The 27,320-nt window shown below is 48.3% G+C and overlaps 1 protein-coding gene across 6 annotated transcripts in view; it reads left to right on the plus strand.

Annotated features, from left to right (window-relative positions):
* Nucleotides 1-27,320, plus strand: part of LOC138744366 (collagen alpha-1(XVII) chain-like) — a 115,046-nt gene that overhangs the window by 24,347 nt on the left and 63,379 nt on the right. For 4 of the 6 annotated variants that reach the window (XM_069900406.1, XM_069900411.1, XM_069900407.1 and 1 more), the window contains 7 exons: nucleotides 18,407-18,684; nucleotides 22,750-22,815; nucleotides 24,016-24,075; nucleotides 24,704-24,748; nucleotides 25,321-25,419; nucleotides 26,108-26,227; nucleotides 26,542-26,589. In XM_069900406.1, the coding sequence (XP_069756507.1) occupies nucleotides 22,761-22,815; nucleotides 24,016-24,075; nucleotides 24,704-24,748; nucleotides 25,321-25,419; nucleotides 26,108-26,227; nucleotides 26,542-26,589 (427 nt within the window). In that variant the 5' untranslated portion in view covers nucleotides 18,407-18,684; nucleotides 22,750-22,760. The remainder of the gene's footprint in view (nucleotides 1-18,406; nucleotides 18,685-22,749; nucleotides 22,816-24,015; nucleotides 24,076-24,703; nucleotides 24,749-25,320; nucleotides 25,420-26,107; nucleotides 26,228-26,541; nucleotides 26,590-27,320) is intronic. The other 2 variants (XM_069900410.1, XM_069900412.1) reach the window with 2 other exon arrangements.

Below are 27,320 nucleotides of genomic sequence, written 5' to 3' on the forward strand. Positions count from 1 at the left end.
AAGGTTGTCATCCTTGGCGACTTCAACGTTCGCGTCGGCAAAGACTCAGAAACCTGGCCAGGAATCCTGGGCAAGCATGGTGTCGGCAAGTGCAACGACAATGGGCGCTTCCTGTTGGAGCTCTGCGCAGAACAGCGGCTTGTCATTACCAACACCCTTTTTCAGCAGAGGGACAGCCTGAAGACTACCTGGATGCATCCCCGATCCAAACACTGGGACCTCCTGGACTACGTCCTGTTGCGAGAAAGAGACAAACGAGATGTGCTCCACACCAGGGTCATGCCCAGCGCGGAATGCCACACTGACCACCGGCTGGTTCGCTGCAAGCTCAACCTTCACTTCAAGCCAAAGCCCAGGAACAGTAAAGCCCCCAGAAAGAGGTTCAATGTTGGAAACCTGCAGTCAGACGAAGTGAGAGGAAACTTCCAGGCAAACCTCAAAGCAAAGCTCGAGGATGCAGTCCGCCTCACGGACTCGTCCCCTGAAACCCTCTGGGATCAGCTGAAGACTACCATACTGCAATCCACTGAAGAGGTACTGGGCTTCTCCTCCAGGAAAAACAAGGACTGGTTCGACGATAACAGCCAGGAAATCCAAGAGCTGCTGGCAAAGAAGCGAGCTGCCCACCAGGCTCACCTTACAAAGCCGTCCTGTCCAGAGAAGAAACAAGCCTTCCGTCGCGCATGCAGCCATCTTCAGCGCAAACTCCGGGAGATCCAAAATGAGTGGTGGACTAGCCTCGCCAAGCGAACCCAGCTCAGCGCGGACATTGGTGACTTCAGGGGTTTCTACGAGGCTCTAAAGGCAGTGTACGGCCCCTCACCCCAAGTCCAAATCCCGCTGCACAGCTCAGACGGCAAAGTCCTCCTCAGCGACAAGATCTCCATCCTCAACCAATGGTCAGAACACTTCCAATCTCTTTTCAGTGCCAACCGCTCAGTCCAAGATTCCGCCCTGCTCCAGCCCCCTCAACAGCCCCTAAGGCTAGAGCTGGATGAGGTCCTCACCCAGGATGAGGCATATAAGGCAATTGAACAACTGAAAAGTGGCAAAGCAGCAGGTATGGATGGAATCCCCCCAGAGGTCTGGAAGGCTGGCGGCAAAACTCTGCATGTCAAACTGCATGAGTTTTTCAAGCTTTGTTGGGACCAAGGAGAACTGCCTCAGGACCTTCGTGATGCCATCATCATCACCCTGTACAAAAACAAAGGCGAGAAATCAGACTGCTCAAACTACAGGGGTAACTCATTAATAAATGATAGTTTATTGTCATATACATCAATACAATGTACAAATACACTGACATTCTTTCTTACTATAGCCACACTGGTACACCAACTACAGTAGGGTAAATTTAATTAGTACAAGTTGTCAAAACAAAAAGATAAAAGACATCAAAGGATAGATAAATATTCACATTTGCAGTTATTGCAAGAAAAAGTGTTGATGTTTCAGATCTTTTGGTGGTCAGAGATTAGTTTATGGTCAGGGTTAGGGTTGTACAGAGATATTCAAGGCCTTGATAGCTGTTGAAACAATGCTATTCTTGCACCTAGAGGTGCTGAGCTTCTTTGCCTCCATCTGAAGGTGACAGTGTGAAGAGGTTGTGACCATAAGAGATGGGAGTCCTTTATAATGTTGGCTGCCTTTTAGAGGCAGCGCCTCACATAGATGTCTTCAATGGGCAAGTGGTTGGTGCCCATGATGGACTTGGCTTTCTGTGTTCCTGGGCACTTGAGTTTCCAAACCAGGCTGTGATGCAACCAGTCAGTGCACTTCCCTTATTGCTCCTGTAGAAATTAGTATCACAGAAAACTATAACACAGAAAAGGGACTCTTCTGCCTATCTAGTCTGTGCTGAACTCTTAATCTGCCTGGTCCCATCGACCTGCACCCAGACTAGAGCTCTCTATACCCCTATAAGTTTGATAGTGTATCCATAACAAGCCATATCTTCTCTAATTCCTTGGAAAGTAGAGGTGTTGGTGCACCTTCTTCATGGTTGCCTTGATGTGCTGGCTTGAGGAGAGGTCCTCCGATAGCCAGGAAATTGAAGGGAATGATCCTCTCCAACTCCATCTCATCAATGAACACAGGTGTATGGTACCTCTACCCCCCTTCCAAAAATAAACAATAAGCTCCTTGCTCTTGCTGACAGTAAGCTCAGGATTCAGAAAGATCTGGACATTATTCAGATAATCAAGCTGTTATAGAAAATAGAACTTCATTATGAAATAAACCCTTGAGAATGACATTAAGACCTTTATTTTATGTATTAAAATCTTAGTTTTTTCTAATATGAAAGAAAAAGTGTCAATAACCTCTGTTAGATTTCTTGAGATGGTTAAGGCTTAACTTCTAAATAATGTCTTGCTGAAAAGGTACTGCATTAAAACAGGCTGTTTGCTAACTATGTTAGTATCAATATCAAAGCTGTCAGCTCAAACTTTCTTTCACAGATTTGGTGCTAATTATGTTAGTGACAGTGTCAATCTTCATAAAATTTCTTCTACCTCTCTCCCCATAAGTAAAGTCCGGGCAAAATCCTGGTGTACCTCTTCTTCACTCTCTCCATCACTGCCACAACCTTCCTGTAGTGTGGTGATCAAAGTGCATGCAATGCTCCAATTGCGGCCGGACCAGTAGTTTGTAAAATTGTCATATAATTCTGTGCCTGACCTGTAAAGAAGCATGCCATGTGCTGCCTTTACTACCCCATATACCCATGATGCCACTTTCACTCCAGCGTGCCCTACCATTTACTGCACATGTTCTGGCCCTGTTTACTTCCCTCACCCTTGTGGGAATTAAATTCTATGGCCAGAGCTCTGCCCGATTTCCCATCTGCCTCATCTCTTGCAACAACCTTCGACATTCTCAACACCAGTGATTGAAAATGCTTGTGTTTGGCTGGGCCCCAACCACCCATCACTGAGATTTACATAATTCTTCAAATCCTTGCTGTGCCTGGGAGCCTGTGGATACAGACTCTTTTAATGCTTAATCCTCTCTCAGTGACAACTCCCTCTCCCCCTGCCCCCTTCATTGGCTCTCAGGCTGATCCTCAATTTATGAAACCCCCTGATTAGCAGAAGTATTCCTTTCATTCTTTCCTGTGAATTTCTTGCCTTGGTTGGACTATGTTAATATAACCCTGATGTCTCCCCTAAATTTTCCTCCTTTCACTTTGTACAGCTGTCCTCTGGTTTTGCGATTCCTGCCCTGGGAAAAAAGTGCTGGTGTTCACCCTGTCTGTGTGCCTCTTGTAATCTTGTAGGCCTCTCTGAAGTCTCCTTTCATCCTTCTTCACTCCAAAGAGAGATGTCCTAGTTCTGCTAACCTTGCCTCTTAAGACTTATTTTCCAATCCAAGCAACATCCTGGTAAATCTCCTCTGCGTCATCTCCATAGCTTCCACATCCTTCCTGTAATGAGGTGACCAGAACTGACTTTCTTGGTTAGGGGTGAAAGAGAACAACCATTCTTTTACGCAGTCGGCTGCAGGGAGATCTGTATATTAATACCTTGAGATAATTTGTGTACTTTATGTAACATAGTTAATGGTACATAACCAATATTTGGGGCTTGAGTCCTTCATCAAGGTATGAGAAAAATGTAGACAGGTGCCCAATTCTACATTGATGAAGGACTCAAGCATGAAACATTGGCTATGTATCTTTATCTTTTCTACATAAAGTACACTATTTGACCTGTTGAGTTTCTCCAGCATCATGTTTTTACTTGTATCTCCCATGGTAGTGGGATCGAAACAGGAGAGTACAGGTTTAAGGGGAAAGGAGATTTAAATGGGGTCTGAGGGGTGTGTTTTACACAGAGAGTAAAAACAAAAGGATTGCTCATCCCTACATTTGCTTCCTGAATCTAGGTAATGACAAACCTGTTGTCCAACTGCTGAGTATAGGGAGGGGGTTGGGGAATGAGAGGTGAGGGAGGAGATCCCTGGGTTATTGCCAGAAATTAGTCTTTTGTTAATACAAAAGCTGGAGTACTTTTTTATTAGAACAGAGACATTTCAGATTTGATCTGAAAGAAGCTTTGAGTAGATAAATAGAAAGAAAGAAAAAAACATTTGCAAGTGAATGAGTCAGCACCTGGATAGAACTGTTGTTATGGTTGATGCGTTCTATCAATGACTCCAAAGACTGAGTGAGGAATGATAAGTTTTAATACACAATAGATTTCAGCTGGCCCAACTCCATGTGCTTGAATGAATGGAAGGGGCAGGGAGGTTGACTTTTATGGCCAAGTCAGAGGGGGGAGGGGTTACATGGGGTCGAGTCATCAGTGGGCGGGCCAGCCACTTATATACAGAGCAGCAACAGTATATACATCACTACATTCACCCCCTCTTTAAAAAAAACAAAACCCGTTCCTGAAGGTTCAACTGGTCAGGTGACTTCCTTTGCCTCTGTGACCTATGCAGCTTCGCTGGTGGTGTACTGGTCGGTTCCGTTGCTGGTCGGGTGCCTTGAGGCGAGAGGGGGCAAGGCTGTCGCCGTAAGGGGTGGGGTTTGGTTGTCTGTGGGGGCAGTCTTGGTGGTTGGCTCAGGAGGGTGAGGATCCCGGGCATGTGATTTGGGTGCCCGGGGGCCCGCTAGCTTGCACCATCCCTGTAGGGGCCGATATGTGTGTATGTGGTGGACGGGGCCAGGAGTAGGTGGGTGTCTCCAAAACGCACCAGGTCCCAGATAGGACTGTGTCCTCACGATCATTGGGGTACTGGAGGTAAGTATATTGTGAATTTGTGTGCAGGAGCAGTACCTCTTCCACCAGCAAGTCAGTTTTACAACCCCTCACATGTTTCCTCAGCAGGACAGGTCCTGGAGATGAGAGCCAGTGCGGCAGAGTGGTTCCAGTCGCCAACCTCCTGGGGAAGGAAAACGTACATTCATGTGGTGTCATATTTGTAGCTGTGCATAGGAGAGATCGGATGGCATGGCACAGCTTCCTGCCAGTGAGACACCGCCAGGCCTTTTGACAAGGGCCAGGAGGATTGCCTTCCAAATGGTGGTGTTTTTTTTGCTCCGCCTGGCTGTTTCCCCTGTAGTTATAGCTCATTGTTCTACTAGTGGATATGCCTCTAGCCAACAGGTACTGCCATAGCTTGTTGTTCATGAACAAGGACCCCGATCACTATGAATGTAGTCCGGGTACCTAAAGAAGGTGAATATGCTGCAGAGTCCTCTGATAACTGTAGCAGAAGTCATGTCGAGACAGGGGATAGCAAATGGGAATCTGGAGAACTCGCCTTTGACGTTAAGGAAATAGACTTTCCTATTGGTCGAGGCCAGGGGTCCCTTGAAATTGACACTCAGTCGTTTGAGGTGTGCCTTGTTGGGCCTAAAGAACTGTGTCTGATCAGAGACCTGATGTCCTCAATGGAGTACGGGAGGTTCCAGGCTTTTATGAATTAGAACAACTTCGTGACACCAGGGTGGCAGTGGTCATCATGGAGGGACTGGAGGCAGTTGAGATGTGCCCTGGCACACGTCCCCTGGGATAGGGCATCTGGGGGATCATTGAGTTTGCCTGGCCAGTACAGGATATAATAGTTATAGGTGGAGAATTCGATTCTCCACCTCAGGATTTTATTGTTCTTGATTTTACCCTGCAGTTTTGTGTTAAGCATGAAGGCGACGCCCCATTGGTCTGTCAGCAGGGTAAATTTTTTCCCGGCCAGGTAGTGACGCCAGTGATGTATGGCCTCAACAATCGCCTGTGCCTCCTTCTCGACTGAGGAGTGCCGTGTCTAAGGGCCATGGAGGGTGCAGGAAAAAAATGCTACTGGGCTGCCCGCCTGGTTGAGAGTGGTGGCCAGTCCAAAGTCAGAGGCATCGCTCTCCACCTGGAATGGGATGGATTCATCCACAGCATGCATCGTGGCTTTAGTGATGTCTCCTTTGATTTGGTTGAATGCTGCCTGAGCTTCTGCTGACAAGGGAAAGCTTATGGTCCTTACTCAGAAGTAGGCTTTATCGGCATCATTGGGCATCCATTGGGCATAGTAAGAAAAGAACCCCAGGCTCCGTTTCAACACCTTGAGGTTGTGTGGTATTGGGAGCTCCATAAGGGGACGCATGCAGTCGGGGGCAATGACACCATGTGCCATGACGCATCCAAGGAGGGCCAAGCGAGTGGTACTAAACACATACTTCTCCTTGTTATAAGTCAGATTAAGGGACTCCGCTGTGCTGAGAAATTTCACTAGGTTTTCATCATGGTCCTGCTGGTCATGGCTGCAGATGGTGACATTATCAAGGTAGGGGAACGTCGCTGTCAGTTTATGCCTGTCTACCATCCGATCCATCTCCCTTTGGAACACCAAGATCCCATTGGTGACTCCAAAGGGGAACCTGAAGAAGTGATCCACTTCAAAGGCAGTGTATTTGCAATTCCCCGGGTGAAGGGGGAATTCGTAGTACGCCGCTTTCAGGTAAGTCGTGGAGTACACTTTGTACTGGGCTATTTCATTGACCATATCGGCTATCCAGGGGAGGGGGTAAGCATTTAGCTGAGTGAAACGGCTGACCATCTGGCTGTAATTGATCACCATACAGGGTGTGCTTCTGCCCTTGATCACTATGACTTGGGCTCAAACTGGGAGCTATGATCCCCTCCGCCATGAGTCGCTGCAACTCGGACTTTATAAATGCCCGATCCTCGGTGCTATAGTGCCTGTTTTACATCGCCTGCTGTCCAGGGTCAGGTTCTCGAATAATGACGGAGGGGATATGTGGAGGGAGGAGAGGCTTGCAGGTGGGGACCGGCTGCCAGGGGGATTGGGGGTTGTGAGTCAGGGATTGTGTACCATTATGGGTGGTTGTGGTCCTCTGAACGCCATTGTCACACTCCTAAACTGACTCTGGAAGTCAAGGCCCAGGATTATCGGCGCACAGAGCTGTGGCATCACAAGCAAATGAAAGTTATCATAACATTCACCCCCCCCCCCCCCACTGCTAACGACGCTACACAGTACCTCTGGATCTCTGCAGATTGGTCCTTCACAGCCATAGAGATGGTGCAGCTCGTGGGTCTGACAGAGAGAGAGAGAGAGATAGTTTCTGGGCAGTGTTTGGGTGAATAAAGCTCTCTGTGCTCCCACTGTCAAACAGACACTTTGTTCTTTTTCCGTTTATCTCGATCTCCATCATTGAGTGGGCAATTGGATGAGGTTTGCCCTGGTTCAGAGTCACGGAGGCCAGGATTGGGTCGTTGTCGTCGCGGTTGGAGGGGAGGCCTGGCCAGTAAGATGGTGGCCTCCATGATGACCACGCTACGCTGTCGCATTGGAGGAAGAAGGAGGAAGTAATGTTGTCCAGGCAAAGGTGATGTTATCCAGGAGGGCAGAGGAGATATTAGGTAAGATGGCCACTCATGAGTTGCGCAAATGGTCAAGCCGTTCATTGCTGGATGTGACATGCTGCTTGCTCGGGAGGGTTTGGACTTACAGATGTGCTGGTGATGTCTCTTCTTCCTGCATCCCAAATAGATCACCTCCTTAGCCGGACGGAGTCATCAGGGGTGCTTCTGCTGGCCACAAAAGTGGCACCTCCGGTGTCTGATTGTAACAGCAGTGGCGGTGGGGTCATGGCTCGCTATCACAGATGCTGTCTGTGATGCCAGGTCCCAACATGGTGGGCCTGCGATCCACACATGGAGGCCCCATTCATACCAGCGATCTTGTTGGCATCACGTTGGGCTGAGTCAAGGGTCCTAGCAAGCTGGGAAGTTCTTTTCAGGGGCAACTTGTCCTCCTCGAGCAATCACTGATGAATGTAGTCAGATCTCACTCCAGCCATGCAAGCATCTCGCACCAGCTCCTCCACACACTGGGCTACCAGCACGGGGACTGTAGCAGTGCCCCAGCAGTCTCTCCCCAGGTTGTACAGCGCTTGGAGGAACTTGTCCATGGATTCACCGGGTTGCTGTCTCCTCGAGACCAGTCGATACCATGAGTACACTTCATTCACCTGGGGTTGGTAGAGGTTGTGGAGCTCAGCCATGGCCTCCGGGTAGGTCATGCAATTCTGGATCACAAGGTACACTCGGTGGCCAACTCTAGCTTGCAGAATCTTGAGTTTCTTCTCATCAGAGTCTACCAGGCCCACTGCGACTTCAAAAAAGTTTGTGAAGCTGCTTGTACTGTTCAGTAGCTCTGGGTATCATCGCGGTGGGATCCCCCTGCAATTTGAAAATTGCTTCTTGCACCTTTGCCCCAGTAATTGCACCTGGGACCCAGGAGGGCTATCCAGGTGCTGCAATTTAGAAGGGGCTTGACTCACTGTAACACCTCACCCTGCACACTGTAACTCACTGTAACACCTCACCCTACACACTGTGACTCACTGTAACACCTCACCCTGCACACTGTGACTCACTGTAACACCTCACCCTGCACAATGTGACTCACTGTAACACTTCATCCCGCACAATGTGACTCACTGTAACACCTCACCCAGTGATGGGCCAAAGGGCCTGTTCGTGTGCTGTAGATATCTTTTTTCTAAAATTTATTTATTGAGCATCAAAAACAACTTTGTACACATTATACAAATGTACATTCTGCTCCTGTTTTTTAAACAGAAAAACCAACACACATATACACCAATGTTCACATACACCCTCAGATACATGCCTGACCTCCACCCCCTGACCACCTTAGCACCTTTGCTGACAGTATCATTGGTATATTACTGATGGTACTGATACAAATATCTCACAGTTAATCTTTTACTCCATAAGCATTCGTAGTTCAGAGAAAAATACACATAAAGGGTTGCCATTTGTGGGAAAAAATTCTAGTGGACCCTCTTAATGTGTATTTGATTTTCTCCAGTTTAATAAAGAAACTGATATCATTAATTAATTGTGTAATAGGAGGACCCTTGTCACAGATTAGATGCTTGGCTAATCTTCTTTTCTTTGGCTTAGCTTCGCGGACGAAGATTTATGGAGGGGGTAAAAAGTCCACGTCAGCTGCAGGCTCGTTTGTGGCTGACAAGTCCGATGCGGGACAGGCAGACACGGTTGCAGGGGCTGCAGGGGAAAATTGGTGGGTTAGGATTGGATGTTGGGTTTTTCCTCCTTTGCCTTTTGTCAGTGAGGTGGGCTCTGCGGTCTTCTTCAAAGGAGGTTGCTGCCCGCCAAACTGTGAGGCGCCAAGATGCACGGTTTGAGGCGATATCAGCCCACTGGCGGTGGTCAATGTGGCAGGCACCAAGAGATTTCTTTAGGCAGTCCTTGTACCTTTTCTTTGGTGCACCTCTGTCACGGTGGCCAGTGGAGAGCTCGCCATATAACACGATCTTGGGAAGGCGATGGTCCTCCATTCTGGAGACGTGACCCACTCGAGATGGCAGAGGTCGACAGCATCGAGTCCACACTGCTGAAGATCCAGCTTGGCTAATAGGTATGTAAATACTACCGCATCTTTCTGCAGGGAATTTAGGGAGTTATCAGAGATTCCAAATATTGCAGTCAACGGGCAGGGTTGCAAATTAACTTTAAATATTTTGGATAATTTGCTGAAGATTCTGCTCCAGACCACCCTTGTATTTTAGGGCACTGATAAAACACACGACTTGGGTGGCAAGGGGAGCTATTACACCGAATGCATTTGTCCTCTTTTTTAGGATTAATGGCTGACAGTCTGGATTTTGAAAAGTGAACTCTGTGCAGCTCCTTAAACTGAATGAAAGCTTGCTTGGGATCCAGTAGTCTCTTCCCACAGTTTATCTTCAATTTACATTTCTTGCTACTATTCTATCTTTATTTTGGAAAGTGAATGACTTTTACTTTACAAAATACAACTATAAATTTTTGAAATTGACCCTCTAACTCCTGGATAAGCTGATTTTAGATCTTCGCAGGCTTGTTTGGCAAGTAACTGAGGGAAATTTTGGAAAGCCTTTGAAATAAAATGTCGAATCTGAAAGTACAGTAACGATACAAGTGTGATGCAGGTGAGCCATATGTATGTGACAGATAGGTGAAACTGCTAAACACTCCATCTGCGTAATGATCTTGAGGACATTTGATACTTAAGTTTGCCATGTATATAAAAAAAGAATCAGTGACTGAAGGTGAGTGATTGTTATTTAAGGGACCCTGAACAGATGCCACTGTCCACTTAAAGTATCGACTAATCTGGTGCCAATTTTTTACTGTATTGAGCACCACTGAGTTGTCAGTGCATGTCACAGTTTAATTCAGTTCAGACATCAGTTAATCAGACAAGATGGAAGCTAGGCCTTCAGCATTGAGAAACTATTCCATCTTTTTCCACCTTGGTGCTCCCCAGGGTTTATTGTGAATGTTGTGGGTCTCTACTCCACCTCTCACTTCCCCTCACCCTAAATCTCTGCCTCTGGTATTGGACTCCTCTGCTATTGGGGAATCTCCTTGCGGTCTCCCGCATAAGCCGCTCAGGTAATTTCTATTCACATCTATTAGATCTGCCCTCAACATTCTCTGCTTCAGGGAAACCAGGCCCAACCCCTCCTGCCTCTTCTCATTACTGAGATGCTCCTTCCTGGACAGTCCCTAGGTGAATCTCCTCTGCCCTCTCCAGACATGATCAGCCCAACAATGGAGGTTGGATGATCAGGAATGCCCCCAAGACCCTCCCCATGCTATGATTTTCTCCAGTTTAATAAAGAAACTGATATCATTAATTCATTGTGTAATAGGAGGACCCCAGTCACAAGATTAGATGCTTGGCTAATAGGAATGTAAATACTACCGCATCTTTCTGCAGGGAATTTAGGGAGTTATCAGAGATTCCAAATATTGCAGTCAACGGGCAGGGTTGCAAATTAACTTTAAATATTTTGGATAATGTGCTGAAGATTCTGCTCCAGACCACCCTGGAGCTGCTCCTGATGGGGTGGGATCCTTCGGTCAAGCCATGGAGATGAGCTGGCCTGCTGAGATAGAGTGGTGAAGCCTGGGGAAGTGGAGCATTCTCTCATGACATGTTCACTCCACATACCCTGTGGGTGAGTCGTAGGGAACCGTGAATCAGTCTTGTGATTCACCAGGCATCAGACAGTGGGACACACCCGGAGCATTGTGCCAGAGCTTGCAGCTATCCCTGGGACTGCAGGTGGAGCGGCAGCTGGCTTGGAGTGGGAGCCGTGAGAACTATAGAACATTGCAGCACAGAAATAGGCCCCTTAGCCCTTCTAGTCAGTGCCGAACTATTGTTCTCCCTAGTCTCAATGACCTGCATCTGGACAATAGACCTCCATACCCCTCCCATCCATGTACCTATCCAAATTCTTCTTAAATGTCAAAATTGAGCCTGCATTCATCACTTCAGCTGGCTGCTCGTTCCCCACTCTCTGTGTGAAGAAGTTCCCCCTAAACTTTTCCCTTTTCACCCTTAACTCATGTCCTCTGGTTTGTATCTCACCCAACCTCAGTGGAATAGCCTACTTGCTTTATTTATATATGAGGCAAGGTTAGCAGAGCTGAGACATTTTGTTTTGGAATGTAGAAGGATGAGAGGAGACTTCATGAAGGTCTATAAGATTATGAGAGGCATAGATAGGATGGATAGCCAGCACCTGTTTTCCAGGACAGGAATAGGTAACACCAGAGGTCATTACAAAGTAGAGAGGGGGAGGTTTAGGGGGGACATCAAGGGCAGGTGTTTTTATGCAGAGGGTGCCTGGAATGCCTTACCAGGGATGGTGATGGAGGCTGAAACATTAGGGGCATTTAAGAGACTCAAAGACAGGAACATGGATGAAACAAAAATAGAGGTAGGGAGGGTTTAGTACTTTTTAAAAAAATAGACTGTATGGGTCGACACAACATAGAGAGCTGAAAGGCCTGTACTGTGCTGCAGTGTTCTATGTATACCCATCATAATTTTGTATACCTTTATTAAATCTCCCTTCATTCTTTTATGCTCCAGGGAATAAAGTCCTAACCTGTATAAATTTTTCCTGTAACTCAGTTCCTGAGGTCCTGTGTGACCTGGTTGGGTGAGGGAGATGGTTGGATGGGGAGGTAGTTGGGAGTGGGATATAGTTTAGAGCAGGAGAAGGCTGGAAGCAGTTGATGTTTGGGAGCGGTTGATGTTTTGGACCAGTTGATGGTTGAGAGTGGGAGGTGGTTAGGAGCAGGTTAAGGTTTAGAGTGGGAGGAGATTGGAAGCATTTAATGGTTGGGAGCGGTTGATGTTTGGGACCAGTTGATGGTTGAGAGTGGGAGGTGGTTAGGAGCAGGTTAAGGTTTAGAGTGGGAGGAGATTGGAAGCAGTTAATGTTTGGGAGCGGTTGATGGCTGAGAGCAGGAGGTGGATTGGAGTGGAAGGTAGTTGGGAGCAGGTGGTGATTGGGAGTTGAAGCTTGTTCTTGCTACCTTTCTTAAATAGAGATACATTTTCCCACCAGTCCTCAAGCCCCTCATCTGCAGTTGGGTTCTTGTCATTTCTTTCCTGCCTTCCCATTAACTTGGCCAGACCCTGGGATTCACCTCCAGGACATCCCCTTCCATGTCCCTTAATTCTGTGCCTTCTCTCCACAGTAAATGCAGATGAGCAATATTCATTCAGGACCTTGCCCATCTCCAGGCTCCACACTCTGGTGCCTACATTGGAGGGAGTTCTGGCCTGAGGAGCCACCTCTTCTCCCTTCTCACTGTCTCAATTTTAAATGATTCTTCGCTGACATTAATCTGGGATTCAGTGTGTTGACCCAATCTGGCCCCGGGATCCACATCCACCCTGTTGTCCACCTCACAGATGCACACCCAATTCCCTCAACCCATACAGTGCCCACACCCTGTGCCCACTCCACAATGCCCAGACCCTCTGCCCCGACTGCCCAGACAGTCTCACTCCTCTGCCCACCCGTGTCCTCAGTGCCTAGCCCCCACTGTGCCCACCTTGGTGCCCATCTTCTTTGCTCTCTGTTGCTGCCCCTGTTGAGGGTTTGCTTTGATCTGGAGTGCCTGAGTTTCTCTACATTAGGAGTGAGGGAGGACCCAGGAAAAGAGACAGTCTCCTTGCAGACCACAGGAATTGTGCGTGAGGAGCCGGGGATGTAGGCAAGCACCAAAATGAATACTTTTCATCTGTTTACACCGAAGAGAAGGATGTTGAAGATCAGGGGTTCGGGGATGGGATATGGTTGATCCGGAGACGGAGAGGTCACTCTGAGGGAGGAACTGACCCAGGATGCAGGATGATGGATAAATCCACAGGTCTGGATAAGACCTATCCACAGATATCTTCAATATCTCACTCCAGTATGGTATGGTAACTACCTGTTTCAAACAGGCATCAATCATACCGGTACCCAAGAAGAGTATAGTAACCTGCATTAATGACTATCGACAAGTAGCTCTTACATCAACAGTGATGAATGTTTTGAAAAGCTGGTGATGAATCATATCATTTCCTGTCTGAGCGGTGACATGGATGCATTCCAGTTTGCCTATCATAGGAACAGGTCTATGGCGGATGCCATCTCACTAGCTCTACACAAAGCCCTGGACAGCAAAGATGCATACATCAGGATGTCTTTATCGACCACAGTTTGGCATTTAACATCATCATCCCCTCAAAACTGATCAGCAAACTCCAAGGTCTGGGACTCAACACTCCACTGTGTAATTGGATCATGGATTTCCTCACCTCCAGACCATAATCAGTGAAGATTGATAAGAACATCTCCTCCACAATCTCCATCAGTACTGGAGCACCACAGGGCTGTGTTCTTAGCCCCCTGCTCTTCTCACTTTATACCTATGACAATAACACCATCTACAAATTTGCCAAAAATATCATGGTGTGGGATGTCTAAAGGATGAGTCAACCTACAGGATGGAGATTGAAAACTTAGCTGAATGGTGCACGACAACAACCTTTTACTCAATGTCACCAAAACAATGGAGCTGATTGTTGACTTCAGGAAAGGAAAGCTAAAGGTGTACAATCCAGTGATCAGAGTGGAGAGGATGAGCAAATTTTAAGTTTTTGGGAGTCATTATCTTGGAGGATCTTTCCAGGTCCCAACACACTAATAGTATCGTGAAGAAAGCACATCAGGGGCTCTACTTCCTCAGGAGTTTGTGGAGGTTTGGTATGACACCAGATGTGTGGTGGAAAGTGTGCTGACTGGCTGCATCATAGTCTGGTATGGGGACACCAATATCCCTGATCGTAAAGCCCTCCAAAAGATAGTGAACACAGCCTTGGACGTCACTGGCAAAATCTTCCCCACTATTGAGAACATCTACAGGGAACACTGCCGTCAGATGGGACGGTGTGGGAGTGTGTGACTCCTGGACTGTGTGATACGATGGTGTGGGAGTGTGTGACCCCAGAACTATGTGATGGGACTATTGGGAGTGTGTGACCTCAGGACTGTATGTAATGGGATGTTGAAGGGAGTGTCTGACTCCAGGAGTGTGGGAGTGTGTGACCCAGGGACTGTGTGATAGGACTGTATAGGAATATGTGACCTGGCGAGTGTGTGATGGGATGTTGAAGGATGTTTTTGACCTCGGGAGTGCATGATGGGATGTAGAAGGGAGTGTCTGACCACAGGAGTGTGTAATGGGATGTTGCAGGGAGTGTCTGACCATGAGAGTGTGTGATCCTGAGAGTGTGTGATGGGATGTGGAAGGGAATGTCTGACCACTGATCCTGGGAGTGTGTGATGTGATGGTATGGGACTGTGACCAGGAATGTGTGATGGGATGGTGTGGGAGTGTGTGATCCGGGAGTATGTGATGGGATGGGCTCACTCTGGGGCCAACCTGTCCTCATTGATAATTGCACAGGAATAATTCCAATTTGGTTAGCCAATCCAATGTTCTATTGAACAGCCATGTGTATTCCAGCTGATACCATCAGGAATGGGAATGTGGATATCCATGGACAGATTCTCTGTGACATAATACTCTGGCTGAGTGGAAGCCATCAAATTTATAGCATTTGGGCTTGGATAAAAGATTGTACAGTGGGTGGGTTGGGAAGTGAGTGTGGAGATCGGAATGTTTTTCCAGCTCTCGGAGAGGATGATGGGCTAGGAGAGGAGCTGCGAGCAACAGAGACAGGCCTGCCTGTACAGGAGAAGGCCTGAGATCCTCTTGTCAGTGATGATACCTGACTCACTCTGTCCTGGAACCTCTCCCTGGTTAATGAAGATTCACAGATCTCTATCAGCTCTCTCTCCTCCCTTGCTTCAGATTTATTGTCAGAGTACATATATGACATCACATACAACCGTGAAATTTGTGAAAAAAAACTGTACACAGTGTAAACATGTAAATAACTGTAAAATGATAACAAATGTAAACAAACTGCAATACATAGAAAATAAAGTGCACAAGTAAGAGTCCTTAAATGAGTCTCTGATTACATTTGTTGTTGAGGAGTCTGATGGTGGAGGGGTAGCAGCTGTTCCTAAACATGGTGGTGCAAGTCTTGTGGCATCTATACCTCTTTCCTGATGGTAGCGACGAGGACAGAGTGTGTGCTGAGTAGTGCTGTTCTTTGATGATTGCTGCTGCTCTCCAACAACAATGTTCCCTGTAGATGATCTCAATAGTGGGGAGGGTTTTGCCTATGATGTCCCAGCTGTGTCCACTACCTTTTGAAGGGCTTTACGCCTCAGGTAAATAGGTGTCCCTATACCAGACCATGATGCAGCCAGTCAGCACACTTTCCATCATACCTCTGTAGAAATTTGCTAGGGTTTCTGGTGTCATACCAAACCTCCGCAAACTCCTGTGAAGTAGAGGCGCTGACGAGCTTTCTTCACAATGCCATTGGTGTGTTGGATCCTGGAAAGATCCTCCAAGATAGACATTCCTAAGAACTTAAATTTTCTCACCCTCTCCACCTCTGATCCACCAATGATAACTGGATTGTACACCTTTGGCTTTCCTGAAATCAACAATCAGCTCCTTTGTTTTGGTGACATTGAGTAAAAGGTTGTTGTTGGTGCACCATTCAGCTAAGTTTTCAATCTCCATCCTGTAGGTTGACTTATCCCCTTCCTTTATACAACCCACTACCGTGGTATCATCGGCAAATTTGTAGATGGTGTTGTTATAACGAGCCACACTGTCGTAGGTGTAAAGTGAGAAGAGCAGGTGGCTAATAACACAGCTCTGTGGTGCTCTGGTACTGATGGAAATTGTGGAGGAGATGCTCTTACCAATCTTCACTAATTGTAGTCTGAAGGTGAGGAAATCCATGATCCAAATTTCGCAGTGGGGTGTTGAGTCCCAGGTCTTGGAGTTTGCTGATCAGTTGTGAGGGGGTGATGATGTTAAATGCCGAACTGTAGTCAATAAAGACATCCTGATGTATGCATCTTTGCTGTCCAGGTGTTCCAGGACTTTGTGTAGAACCAGTAAGATAGCATCTGCCATAGACCTGATGTTGTGATAGGTCATCTGGAATGTATCCATATCACCACTCAGACAGGAGCTGATCTGCTTCATCTCCAGCCTTTCAAAACACTTCATCACTTTCATCACCGTTGAAGTAAATGCTACCAGTGGATAGTCATTAAAGCGGGTTACTACTCTCTTCTTGGGCACCAGTATGATTGACGCCTATTTGAAACAGAGGGGTACTGTGCTCTGCTGGAATGAGATACTAAAAATATCTGTGAATACAATGGTAAGTTGGTCAGCACAGATTTTTAATACTCGGCTAGTAGAGGTGGAAATAAACAGACATTGGAGCTGGAAGGGAAAGTGCAATTGTAAGACACCTTAAATGAGTCCCTGATTGAGTTTGTTGTTGAGGAGTCTGATGGTGGAGGGGTAGCAGCTGTTCCTGAACCTGGTAGTGTGAGTCTTATGGGACCTATACCTCTTTCCTGATGGTAGAAATGAGAACAGAGCATGTGCTGCATGGTATGGATCCTTGATGACTGCTGCTGCTCTCTGATAGCTGTTCGCAATGGTGGGGAGGGTTTTGCCTGTGATGTGCTAGGGTGTCTTTTGCAGGTCTTTACATTCAGGGGTATTGGTGTCCCCATACAAGATGGTGATGCAGTCTGTCTGCACATTTTCCACCACACAACTAAAAAATTTGCCAGGATTTCTGATGTCATATCAAACCTCCACAAACTCCTGATGTGCTTTATATAGCAGCCCTTGGACCTCTGCCTTGGTCATTCAAGTATCAGTTTAGAAACTTTAATATAGTAGCAAAAATCTCTGGCTACACCACCCTTCAGGCAGTGTGTTTGAAATTCCAACCCATCTCCCAGAGGATCAGATTCTTCTCCCCATCCCCAGTAACTTTTACCCCTACTTTAAGACAATGGTTTTAGACACTCTCCCATGGGGAAGGTTTCCCACTGTTCAGCGTATCCATTGCAGAGCTTTATAAGACTTTACCAGGTGGGTGAGGGGCTGCATGGACTGACTGATGGTGCTGGCTGATGTTCCACAGTTGGGACGATGCCAGTGTTATAACTGTACTGGAACCGCTTGCCTGGAGGTGCTGGTAAGGTAGGATAGCTCATGTTTATTGTCATATTTATTGGACAATGTACAGATGCACTGACATTCTTACTTGCAGCAGCTGAACAGGGACTTTGTAAAAAAAAAACCAAAAAGAGCAACCACCATTGTACACATGGAGGAGATCCTGAAGAAGGGAAGGAGGAAACTCACAGGGAGATCCCTGTGGAGGAGGGAGCCCAGATGGAGGGATATCCCAGAGGAGGAGGAAGCTGACCTGGGGAGATCCTGGGGGAATGGCGGTAGGAGGGAGATTGTGAGGGAAGGAGGAGGGAATCTGAGGGAGTTCCCAGGGGTGTGGATGTGGGAGGAAGATCCTGAGAGGGAATTGGAGGGAGGTATCAGGAAAGTGGGTACGGGAAGGAGATCCTGAGGGAGGATGGAAGGGAATTGGAGATACCAGGGGAGTGAGTGCAGGAGGGAGATCCTGAGGGAGGGTGGGAGGGAATTGGAGGGAGGTATCAGGGAAATGGATGTGGGAGGGAGATCCTGAGGGAGGGAGGGAATAGGAGGGAGGGTCTGGAGAAACACAAATGTATATGGTACAATCTTGACTAAACATGAACTACTGGAGGAACTCAGGGGTTCAGCAGCTTCTGTGGATCTGGAGCAGGATTCCAACCTGAAATGAGGACCATTTCTCCTCAGCCCAAAGACACATGAGGTGTAAACTCCAGCAGTATGTTTCTCCCTCCAGGTTACCACCTCTGCAGTCCCTGATGTGTCGAGCTCTGAGCAACTTGTCATTGAGTTGAGGGGGCATGGGGTTATTGATTTATCCCAGTATCTGGGACCTGAAGGAAATGTGGAGAGTGGAGCAAACCAGTACTGAAGGAATGGATGAATGGCCCACTTCTGCTTAATGTCGTGTTCTCAAATTTCAGGGACAGGTAAAGCTGTTTGTAAAGTCTTGGCCGCAGGGCAAACTTTGTACATCTGGGTGAGGCTCACTCACTCCCTGCAAATTGAGACTTTGCCTGAACAAAGGAGCCTCCTCCCAGAACACACAGAGGCAGGCTGCGGTGTGGCAGAGAGAAGGAAGGCATTCCAAGGCAGCGACTCAGAGATCACACCTTCCTCCTCACTGCATAAGGGCAGGCAGCTCATCAGCAAACGCAGTCTGCAGCGCACCCACTCCCGAGACACAGCGGTCTGGTGGCAGGTAGGCTGCTTCCCCAACTCCAGCGATCCCACCCGATCCCACCTGATCCAATCCCATCCCACCTGATCCAACCCCATCCCACACTATCCTCAATCCCACCCAATCTGACTCCATCCCACCCGATGTGATCCAATCCCATGCTATTCTCAATCCCACCACTTTCTCCATCTTTCCCCATCTTTTCTCCCCATCTATCCAAGCCCCACTTTCTCCACATCCAATCACTCTCCCGCATCCCACACCCACTCTATCTCCCCATCCCTTGCCCACCCTCCCATTCATTCTACCCTCTCCCCACATCCCCCACTATCCTTATCTCTCCCATCCATCCCCATAGTGAATAATGCCACAGTTTGTTGAATCATCAGAAATTCCAGAGTTCAGCTTCTGGAATCTCAGGCAGAGTTTAACTTTCATGTCCAAATGTTACCGTGTTTTATAGATCCGTGTCTCCATTGAGGGAGGGGGGAGTGATTGATTGAGAAGGGGGAATGATTGATCAAGGTGGGGAGTGAGTGATCGAGGAGGGGAGTGATTGATCGAGTGGGGAGAGAGTGATCGGGGGAGAGTGATCTAGGGGAGTAAGTGATCAAGGGAGTGATTGATCGAGGGAGTGGTTGATCGAGGAGGGGGAGTGTGTGATTGAGGAGGGGGGAGTGTGATCAAGAAGGGGGAGTGTGTGATCAAGGGAATGAGCGATCGGGGAGTGAGTGATCAAGGAGGGGGAGTGAGTGATCAAGGAGGGGGAGTGAGTGATCAAGGAGGGGGAGTGAGTGATCAAGGAGGGGGAGTGAGTGATCAAGGAGGGGGAGTGAGTGATCAAGGAAGGGGAGTGATTGATCGAAGAGGGGGAGTGATTGAGGAGGGGGAGTGATTGACTGAGGAGGGGAGGAGTGAGTGATCGAGGAGGGGGAGTGAGTGATCAAAGAGGGGGGAATGAGTGATAGGGTAGTGGGTGTTGAGGGAGGGGCTGTTATGGGGGAGGAGCTGTGATGGGGAAGGGCTATGAAGGAGGAAGTGAGAAGGTGTTGATGCCCTGGGGTGTAAGCAGTGGAGAGATGTTTCCACTGGGGAGCTGAGGTGTGGGCCCTGGACAAGCAGCAAAGGAAGTTCGGGAGGAGGCATGTCAGAGAACAGTCAGTACAGACTGGCTAGGCTGAATGGCCTCACCCTGCTGGGATATCTCCTTTAACCCAGTGTGTCTGAGAGTTAGGCTCCTTGTCTAGACTGGTAGCCTAATCCAGGGATCACCCTCTCTCTGCATTCCCTTCCATCCCCTCCGGATTCTCATTTCACAAGGTAGAGCTGTCCCAAATCCGAAGGAGGAGATGAGGTGTCGATGTGAGTGGGAGCTGAGGTCCCAGGAAAGACCTCAGCCGTCCCCCACCACTGACTACAGGGCAACACATTTGTCCCCCGTCTCTGCTTTCTGGATTGGAACCATCCCTCTTCCTTGTATAAGTCAACCCAATTCCAGGAGATCTTCCCACATTACAGCCATTGTGTTCTGCCCAGTCAAATGCCTTTAGGAAATTCCCCTTTATCTAATCAGGTAACCAACCCTTTGATTTTCACAATGTTCCATTCATAGAACTACACTGACTATGAAGCTGCCATGAGTCTGCAATGCTGGCGAGTGTGTGTCACAGTGTCCTTCAGAGAGGGCCTCAGCATGCTTCTGACACTTGGTGTTGGGGCATGGAGTTCGACAGCACGGACACAAGCCCTTCGGCCATCTTGTCCATGCCAACCAAGCTGGTCCCATTTGCCTGTGTTCAGCCCATTAGCCTCTTAACCTTTCCTGTCCTATACCTGTCTAAATGACCTCTAGCCACTGTAATTGTCTCAGATCTGACCACTTCCTCTGGCAGCTTGTTCAACACTTACACCACCCAATGAACCTCTGTAGCTCCCTTGTTTTCCTCTCTATCCTCACTTACATTCTTGTCTTTCCAAACAACTGAAGCTGTTCAGAAGCCAAGAACATCGCCCGTGCCTCCCAATTGCTGGAATGTGGGTGGATTTAACTGGTGTAATTCCATTAGTTTCCACCAGAATGTTCTCTTTTTGAATTGGTTTGTCCCCTGGTTCATCTCCATTACACCTATTGGTAAGTCCTCCAACTAGTCAATGATACCAGAGTGGCTCCCCACACAGAGGAGGTGTCTGGGTGTGTCAGATGTGATGGAGGAGATGTCCCTTCCTTCACATGTCCTTCCACCTCCTGTGTTCACCTCTGGATTGATCGTGTCCCAGGGTGACTGGGCTACATTTCCTGGAAACCCTGAGTGGGCATGTTAAATCCAGAACAGTAACTGTTGAGAATACTTCACAGGCGGGCAGCTTCTGTGGAGAGAGGAACTGGGATAATGTTTCATCTCGAGACCTTTGCTCAGGATAAGGTGAAATCAAACAATGTTTTATGTTATAGGTAGAGAAGGGTGGAGAGAACATAGGGATACACTCATAACAGGAGTTGGAGTGCACTTTCTCACCAGAGCTGACCATTGTGGCTTCCTGTTCTGTGACTTTAGTTATCGAGGATTTCATAATTTCTACCTTAAAAATAATCAAATGTCTGCTCCCACCACTCTTCTCCAGCAAGGTACAGGGCTGGAGAATTTTTTCTGCACTTCAAGCTACATCCCATGCCCATTCAACCATCAGTAGAACTGAAGCCCAACTTTTATTCAAATCCCAACACCAGAAAGAATTGTAGTGATAGAATCTGGCCATTTGGTCCACAATGTTCATCCTGCCCTCTCTCCATACTCCTGTTTCCCAGTATTCACACCACTGCCTCCTGTGCCTTAGTGCAGACCCCTCACAAGAGGATCTTCCTCATTGTTTGTTGAACAGCACCCTGGAAGCTCCCTGTCTCCTGCTTTCAGACTACTCACCCTTGCCCAGCTCTCAGACCACCCTCCCTTGCCTGACTCTCAGACCACCTGCCTTCGCCCGGCTCTCAGATCACCACTGGCTCTTGGACCACCCATCCTTGCCCGGCTCTCGGACCACTCAGCCTCGCCTGGCTCTCAGACCACCCAGCCTCGCCCAGCTCTCGGACCACCCAACCTCATCCAGTCTGAGAGGGAATGTGGGCAGCTGGGTCCAAAACCATCCTCTACAGGCTCTGCTGGTCAACAACCAATCCCTGTCCCTGGGCCCAACACCATCTGCTATTGGGACCACTGGTTAACAGGCCCACAACCCTTGCCTAGTCATCCCACTTGTATTTGGTGTTTCTGGTGTGGTTGGGCACATCCACTGTGGTATGTTGGATTGGAATTAAAGGTAAACTTTGATGGATCATCATCACAGAAGTGAATGGCACTGAGGAACATTATCCACCTCCTGAAACTAAGGCAGCACAAGGGAACATTTTAAATCAGAGAAACCAATGAATTAGCAGAGATCATTCAGTTCTTTGGCCTGCTCCACCATTCAATGCTATCATGGCTGATCACATGACTACAATCCCCGATTCCTGAATTCTCCACCTGCCCCGTGAAGAACTGACTGACTTGCCTCCCTGCTTTCAGAGAGTGTGAGGGGTCCACTGCCAGCTCTAAATGTGATCAGGGATACAGGCACTGCTGGACCCCAGCCTCTCAGGGAAGATATTTCTTTGCCTGCAGAACCATGTCCTGGTGAGGAAGTGTTGCATTCTGTTCACCCTTCCCACCCCTTGCAGCAGTTGGTGTCCACACTGCCTCCAACCCTAGGCTCTGGAGAGGACAGCTCCTGCTCAACACATCTCTCACATCCAAATTTACAGCCTTTGCAAAGGTGTGTCGAACCGTCTCTGGGCCTGCCAGAGAACCATTTATGGGATCCTGCTGTGCAGATATTGGTGCTGCATTTGCTTTGTTACAAGTTTAATTGGCTGTGAGATGGTGTGGGATGGCCTGCAGATGGCTTGTTTGGCTGTTGACTGCCAAGAGAACCCAGATGTCCAGCCACCTTCCATCCCGTGTCTCAGACCCTGAGGCTCAAGGATCCGTGCACCAGGGCATGTACCCATCTGAGCAAGATTAATGGATTTCCCTTTCCTTCTTTCTACAGCAAATAATGAAATGGAGGTTGTTGGAAATTATCACAAACTGACCCACACTGATCACCTCGACTCTGGTAGGTGGCTGGGGCTGGGAATGTTTGTATGTGTGTACAGTGTCGCTGGTAGGAGACAACAAGCAACAGGAGAGGTGAAGAATCATGCTAGGGTTGTATCAGGGTGCAGGGTGTAGTCATAAACCACAGCAATGGGAGACTACTACTGGATGAGGAAAGACTTGGCTAGTGTAGACTGGTAATACATGGAGGGACAGTGAGAAGCAGTGTAAAACTTTTAGAGATTTTTCACAGTCTTCAGCAAAAGTACTTTCCAGTTAAAAGCATAGACTGAGGTGGGTAGAGATAACTTGGATAACTGAGGAAAAAAGGATGGCATCAAACTATAAGCTCATGTGTACAAAGTCACCAAGAGTAATGTGAAACTGGAAGAACATTAAAACTTTAAAAAGCAACAAGGAACCACTAAGCAAGCAGAAGGGCTTGGGAGTGTTGTACATGAATTGCAAAAGGTTGGTTTGCAGGTGCATCAGTCTATCAAGAAGGTAAATGGAATGTTGACCTTCATTGCTAGAAGGATGAAATTTAAGAGCAGGGAGGTTATGATGCAACTGTTCAAGGTACTGGTGAGGCCGGTCCTGGAGTACTGTATGCAGTTCTGGTCTCCTTACTTCAGAAAGAATGTACTGGCTTTGGAGATGATGCAGAGGAGATTTACTGGGTTGATTCTGGAGTTGAGAGGGTTAGCCTATGAGGAGATGTTGAATCGTCTAGGACTGCACTCACTGGAATTTAGAAGAATGAGAGGGAATCTTATAGATAACATTATGAAATGTATGGATAAGATAGAGGTAGATAAGTTGTTTCTATTGGTGGGGAGGACTAGAACTAAGCCTCGAGATTTGGGGAGCAGATTTAGGATGGAGATGAGGAGGAACTGTTTCTCCATGAGTTGTGAATCTGCAGAATTCTATGCCCAAGAATGCAGTAGAAACTGCCTCATTGAATATATTTAAGACACAGATAGATTTTGCAAAGCTGGGGAATTAAGAGTTACAGGGAAAAGGCAAGTAAGTGGAGCTAAATGCACAGGGATTTCTCTGAATGGGAGAACAGGCTTGATGGGCCAGATGGATGGCTCCTGCTCCTGGTTCTCATGTTCTCGGGTACCTGGATCAGAGGGCAGGCTTGGGTCCAGTCTCCTCTGATATGGGGTCTCTCCGATGTAAAAATCTAACTCAGCCATCTCGCTCTTCCCAGGAACCTTTGAAAGTGAGCACGGACGAAAGAGGATAGATCGAGGAGACTACACTGAAAATGGTAAGTGCCAGCTGGAGGTGAGGGCGGAGAAGAGGTGGGGTTGGGGGGGGGAAATGATAGGGTGGGTGGGTAAGGGGATGGGGGTGTGAGGGCATGGGAGCTGTGAGGGGGTGGAGGGTGAGGGAATGGAGTGTAAGGTGATGTGGGCAATGAGGTGGTGGGGGTGAGGGAATGAGGGCAGTATGGGGTGGAGGGAAGGCTTGGGAAAGGGTGAGGGAGTGGTGGCGGTGAGGGGTTGGGAAGGTGAGAGGCAGGGCAGAGGGGATGGGAAGGGGTGAGGAGGGAGCAGTGAGGGGGTGGATGGAGAGGAAATGGGAGATGAGGGGGTGGTGGTGGTGAAATGTGGAAAGGTGAGGGGATGGGGGAGTGAGTGGGCGATGAGGGAGTGGGGGTGATGGGTGGGGCAGTGATGGGGTGGTGGGAGGGGATGATAGTGGTGAGGTGGTTAGGTGAGGGGTGGGGATGGGGTAGAAGAGGGGGATAAGAGGGTGACAGGTAGGAGGGTGATAAGATGTGGGTGATGAGGGGTGGGGGTGGTGAGGGAATGGGAGAGGGTGGGGTGAAAGGGTGGGAAAATGTAATGGGTCTGAAAACATACATTGTGCTGATGTTCTCTCTTCTGCCATAGTTTTCAGTGAGCAGCTGTCCACCAAGGTGACATCTCTGCCACCACGTAAGTCACCCCCTCCCATCTCCATCCCTGGGGATATCCCCCATCAGACGGAGCAAGACAGGTTGGGTTGGGGGAGGGTGATCACTGAGTGTGGGGACTGGCATTAGTCTGGCCTCACCCTCAACAGCTCAGGGTGATGATCGCAGTGCGTTTGGTTCCACTGCGGACCATTACCATGGAGCAGCAGGACTCACACATCAGGGTCAGAGCAGTAGAGGTCATTTGGCCCATCACCCCACACTTGCTCTTCCATTCAGTGTCATTCTGCCTGTTTCCTTACAACTTGTCCTTTTACCTTTTCCCCTCCTTGAACCAGTCTCTCCAGTCCCTGGAACCTCCTCCACACCAACAACACCAGATCCTCCAGTCTGTCCTTACTCTGGGAACCACCAGAAAATCCCCTTGAAAACAGAATCCTTCCCAAACTGCATGTCCACACACCTTACCTTGGAAACAGCTCTCCATTCCTTCCTGCTCTCTGAGGCCAAAGTTTGGTTGACTTGGCCTGGGAAATAAATGCTGCACCCAAGTTTGTAAATGGATGAAGGACATTCTCTGTATAATTCTAACAGGATCCGCGTACAGCTCCAGTTCCTCATCTCGGAGAACTGGACACGTACCAGGGTACGGAGCAGATATCGTTGGATCATCCAACAGCTATCTCATTGCAAGTAAGAGCTCTGGGGCAGGGGGAGACAAGGGAGAGGGGAGAGAAGGAGCTAGGGGAGTTGGAGGGGAGGTTGGGGAAAACGAGAGGGAGAGAGGGGGGATTGAGAATGAGAGAAGAATATGAGAGGAATGAGGGGAAAAATATGAAGATGGGTGATAGAGGGAAAAAGCGAGGGGAGGGAGGAAGGGGAGGATGGAATGACAAAGCAGGATTGTGAGTGAGTAAAGGGAAAGGGAGGGAGAGAGGATGGTGAATGAGTGGAGGAAGTGGGAAGGGTGTGAAGCAGAGAGCTGATGGAAATGGAATGATGGGAGGAGTAAGGGGAATGTGAAAGGTGGGGGGTGGGAGAGAGTGAGGAGCTGAAATGAGGGAGAGGTAAAATTGAGGATGATCAACAAAGGAAGGGCAGTAGAGTGGGATGAGGGTGAGCAGAAGTGTGGGGGTGAGGGTAGAGTGAGTTGAGGAGGAAATGGGGAAAGAATGGAGGGAGATGTGACGGAGTGCCAGAGAGGTGAGAGGCAAAGTGAGGGGAGACATTGTGGGGAGCGGTGCAGAGAGAGGGGATGGGGAAGTAAGATAGGAGATGGGAGTGGAGGGAGAAGACAAAGAGATGGGGAGAGAGGGGAAGACTTGAAACTGGGGAAATGGTTCTTGCAATAATCCAAGACCTCGGATTTATATCCCAACAGCAGGTCGAGGCTCCTCTGGGGGATATTCCCGTACACGATTCCCAAGCTCCTCACTTTCAATCTCACCAGAAACTACACTTGAACGGAAAACTGCCATCAGCCGGAATGGAGGATATGAGGGTATATCAGATGTGATGAAAGAGAGTGTGTGTGAGTGTGAGAGAAGGGAAGGGAGAGGAAGAAAGGAAGAGAGGGGAGAAAGGGATGGTAAAAAAAGGGCGACAACAAAGAGGAAGTTAGACTATAGGGAGATGGAGTGGGATGGGGATAGAGAATGGGGGCGGGGAGAGAGGAGGGTAGAAGGGGAGAGGGAGGGGGAGAGATAGACAAGACAAGGGAGAGGACGATAGGGGAGAGAAAAAGAGAAGAAAGGTTGGATGGAACTGGGAGTATCTCTGAGGTTCTGAACAATTTACTGAACTAGTTTTTTGCAGGAAGTTCCAGTGGAAATTCTTCTCCCGAATTTTCAAGAAAAGACTACAGTAAGGATGAACTGTAATTCCTATTACAGAAACTCAAGAGTACTAGGATCACCTTTGGGCACAGGACTGGCTGCCAATTTGGGAAGGGGACCTGAAGGCAGGAGGGGATTGGGTGAATGTCCTCAGGGGTAGGTTGGTCACAGACTGCTGGAGTTATCTGCCCTGGTCTGGGGCTGGTCCAGCGGATTGTTTCCTCTCCTGACACACTGAAGCTCTTTCATATTCAGTGACCTCAACCCAATATCTCTTGGGGGAAGAGTTTCAAAGGTCTAGCACCCTCAGAGTGTAGAAATTCCCCACTTCTCTGTCTGAAATAGGTGGTCACTTTTGAAATTCTGATCCTGGTTCTAGATCCTCCACCCTAGGGAAACAATACTCAACATCCATACTGGCAGTCCTCGAGCTTTGCCCTGTGTCTAATTCATCCTGTTCCTGCTCTGGGTATGTGTGTTAAGACGATGCAGAGGGAGCTTCACTCTGTGTCTGACTCTGGGAGTGTGTGATGGGATTGTGTGAAGGGAGCATCACTCTGTGTCTGACCCTGGGAATATGTGATGGTGTTGAATAGAAGGAGCTTTGCTCAGTGTCTGACCCAAATAGTGTGTGATAGGACAGTACAGAGGGAGGTTTACTCTGTGTCTGACCTTGAGGGAGTGTGATGGGACAGTGGGGGAGAGTTGCTCTGTATCTCAGCATGTTCTGGTACATTGTGAATCCCAACTAACATCTTG

This window comes from Narcine bancroftii, chromosome 10, assembly GCF_036971445.1.
Source record: "Narcine bancroftii isolate sNarBan1 chromosome 10, sNarBan1.hap1, whole genome shotgun sequence".
Classification (NCBI taxonomy): Eukaryota; Metazoa; Chordata; class Chondrichthyes; order Torpediniformes; family Narcinidae; genus Narcine; species Narcine bancroftii.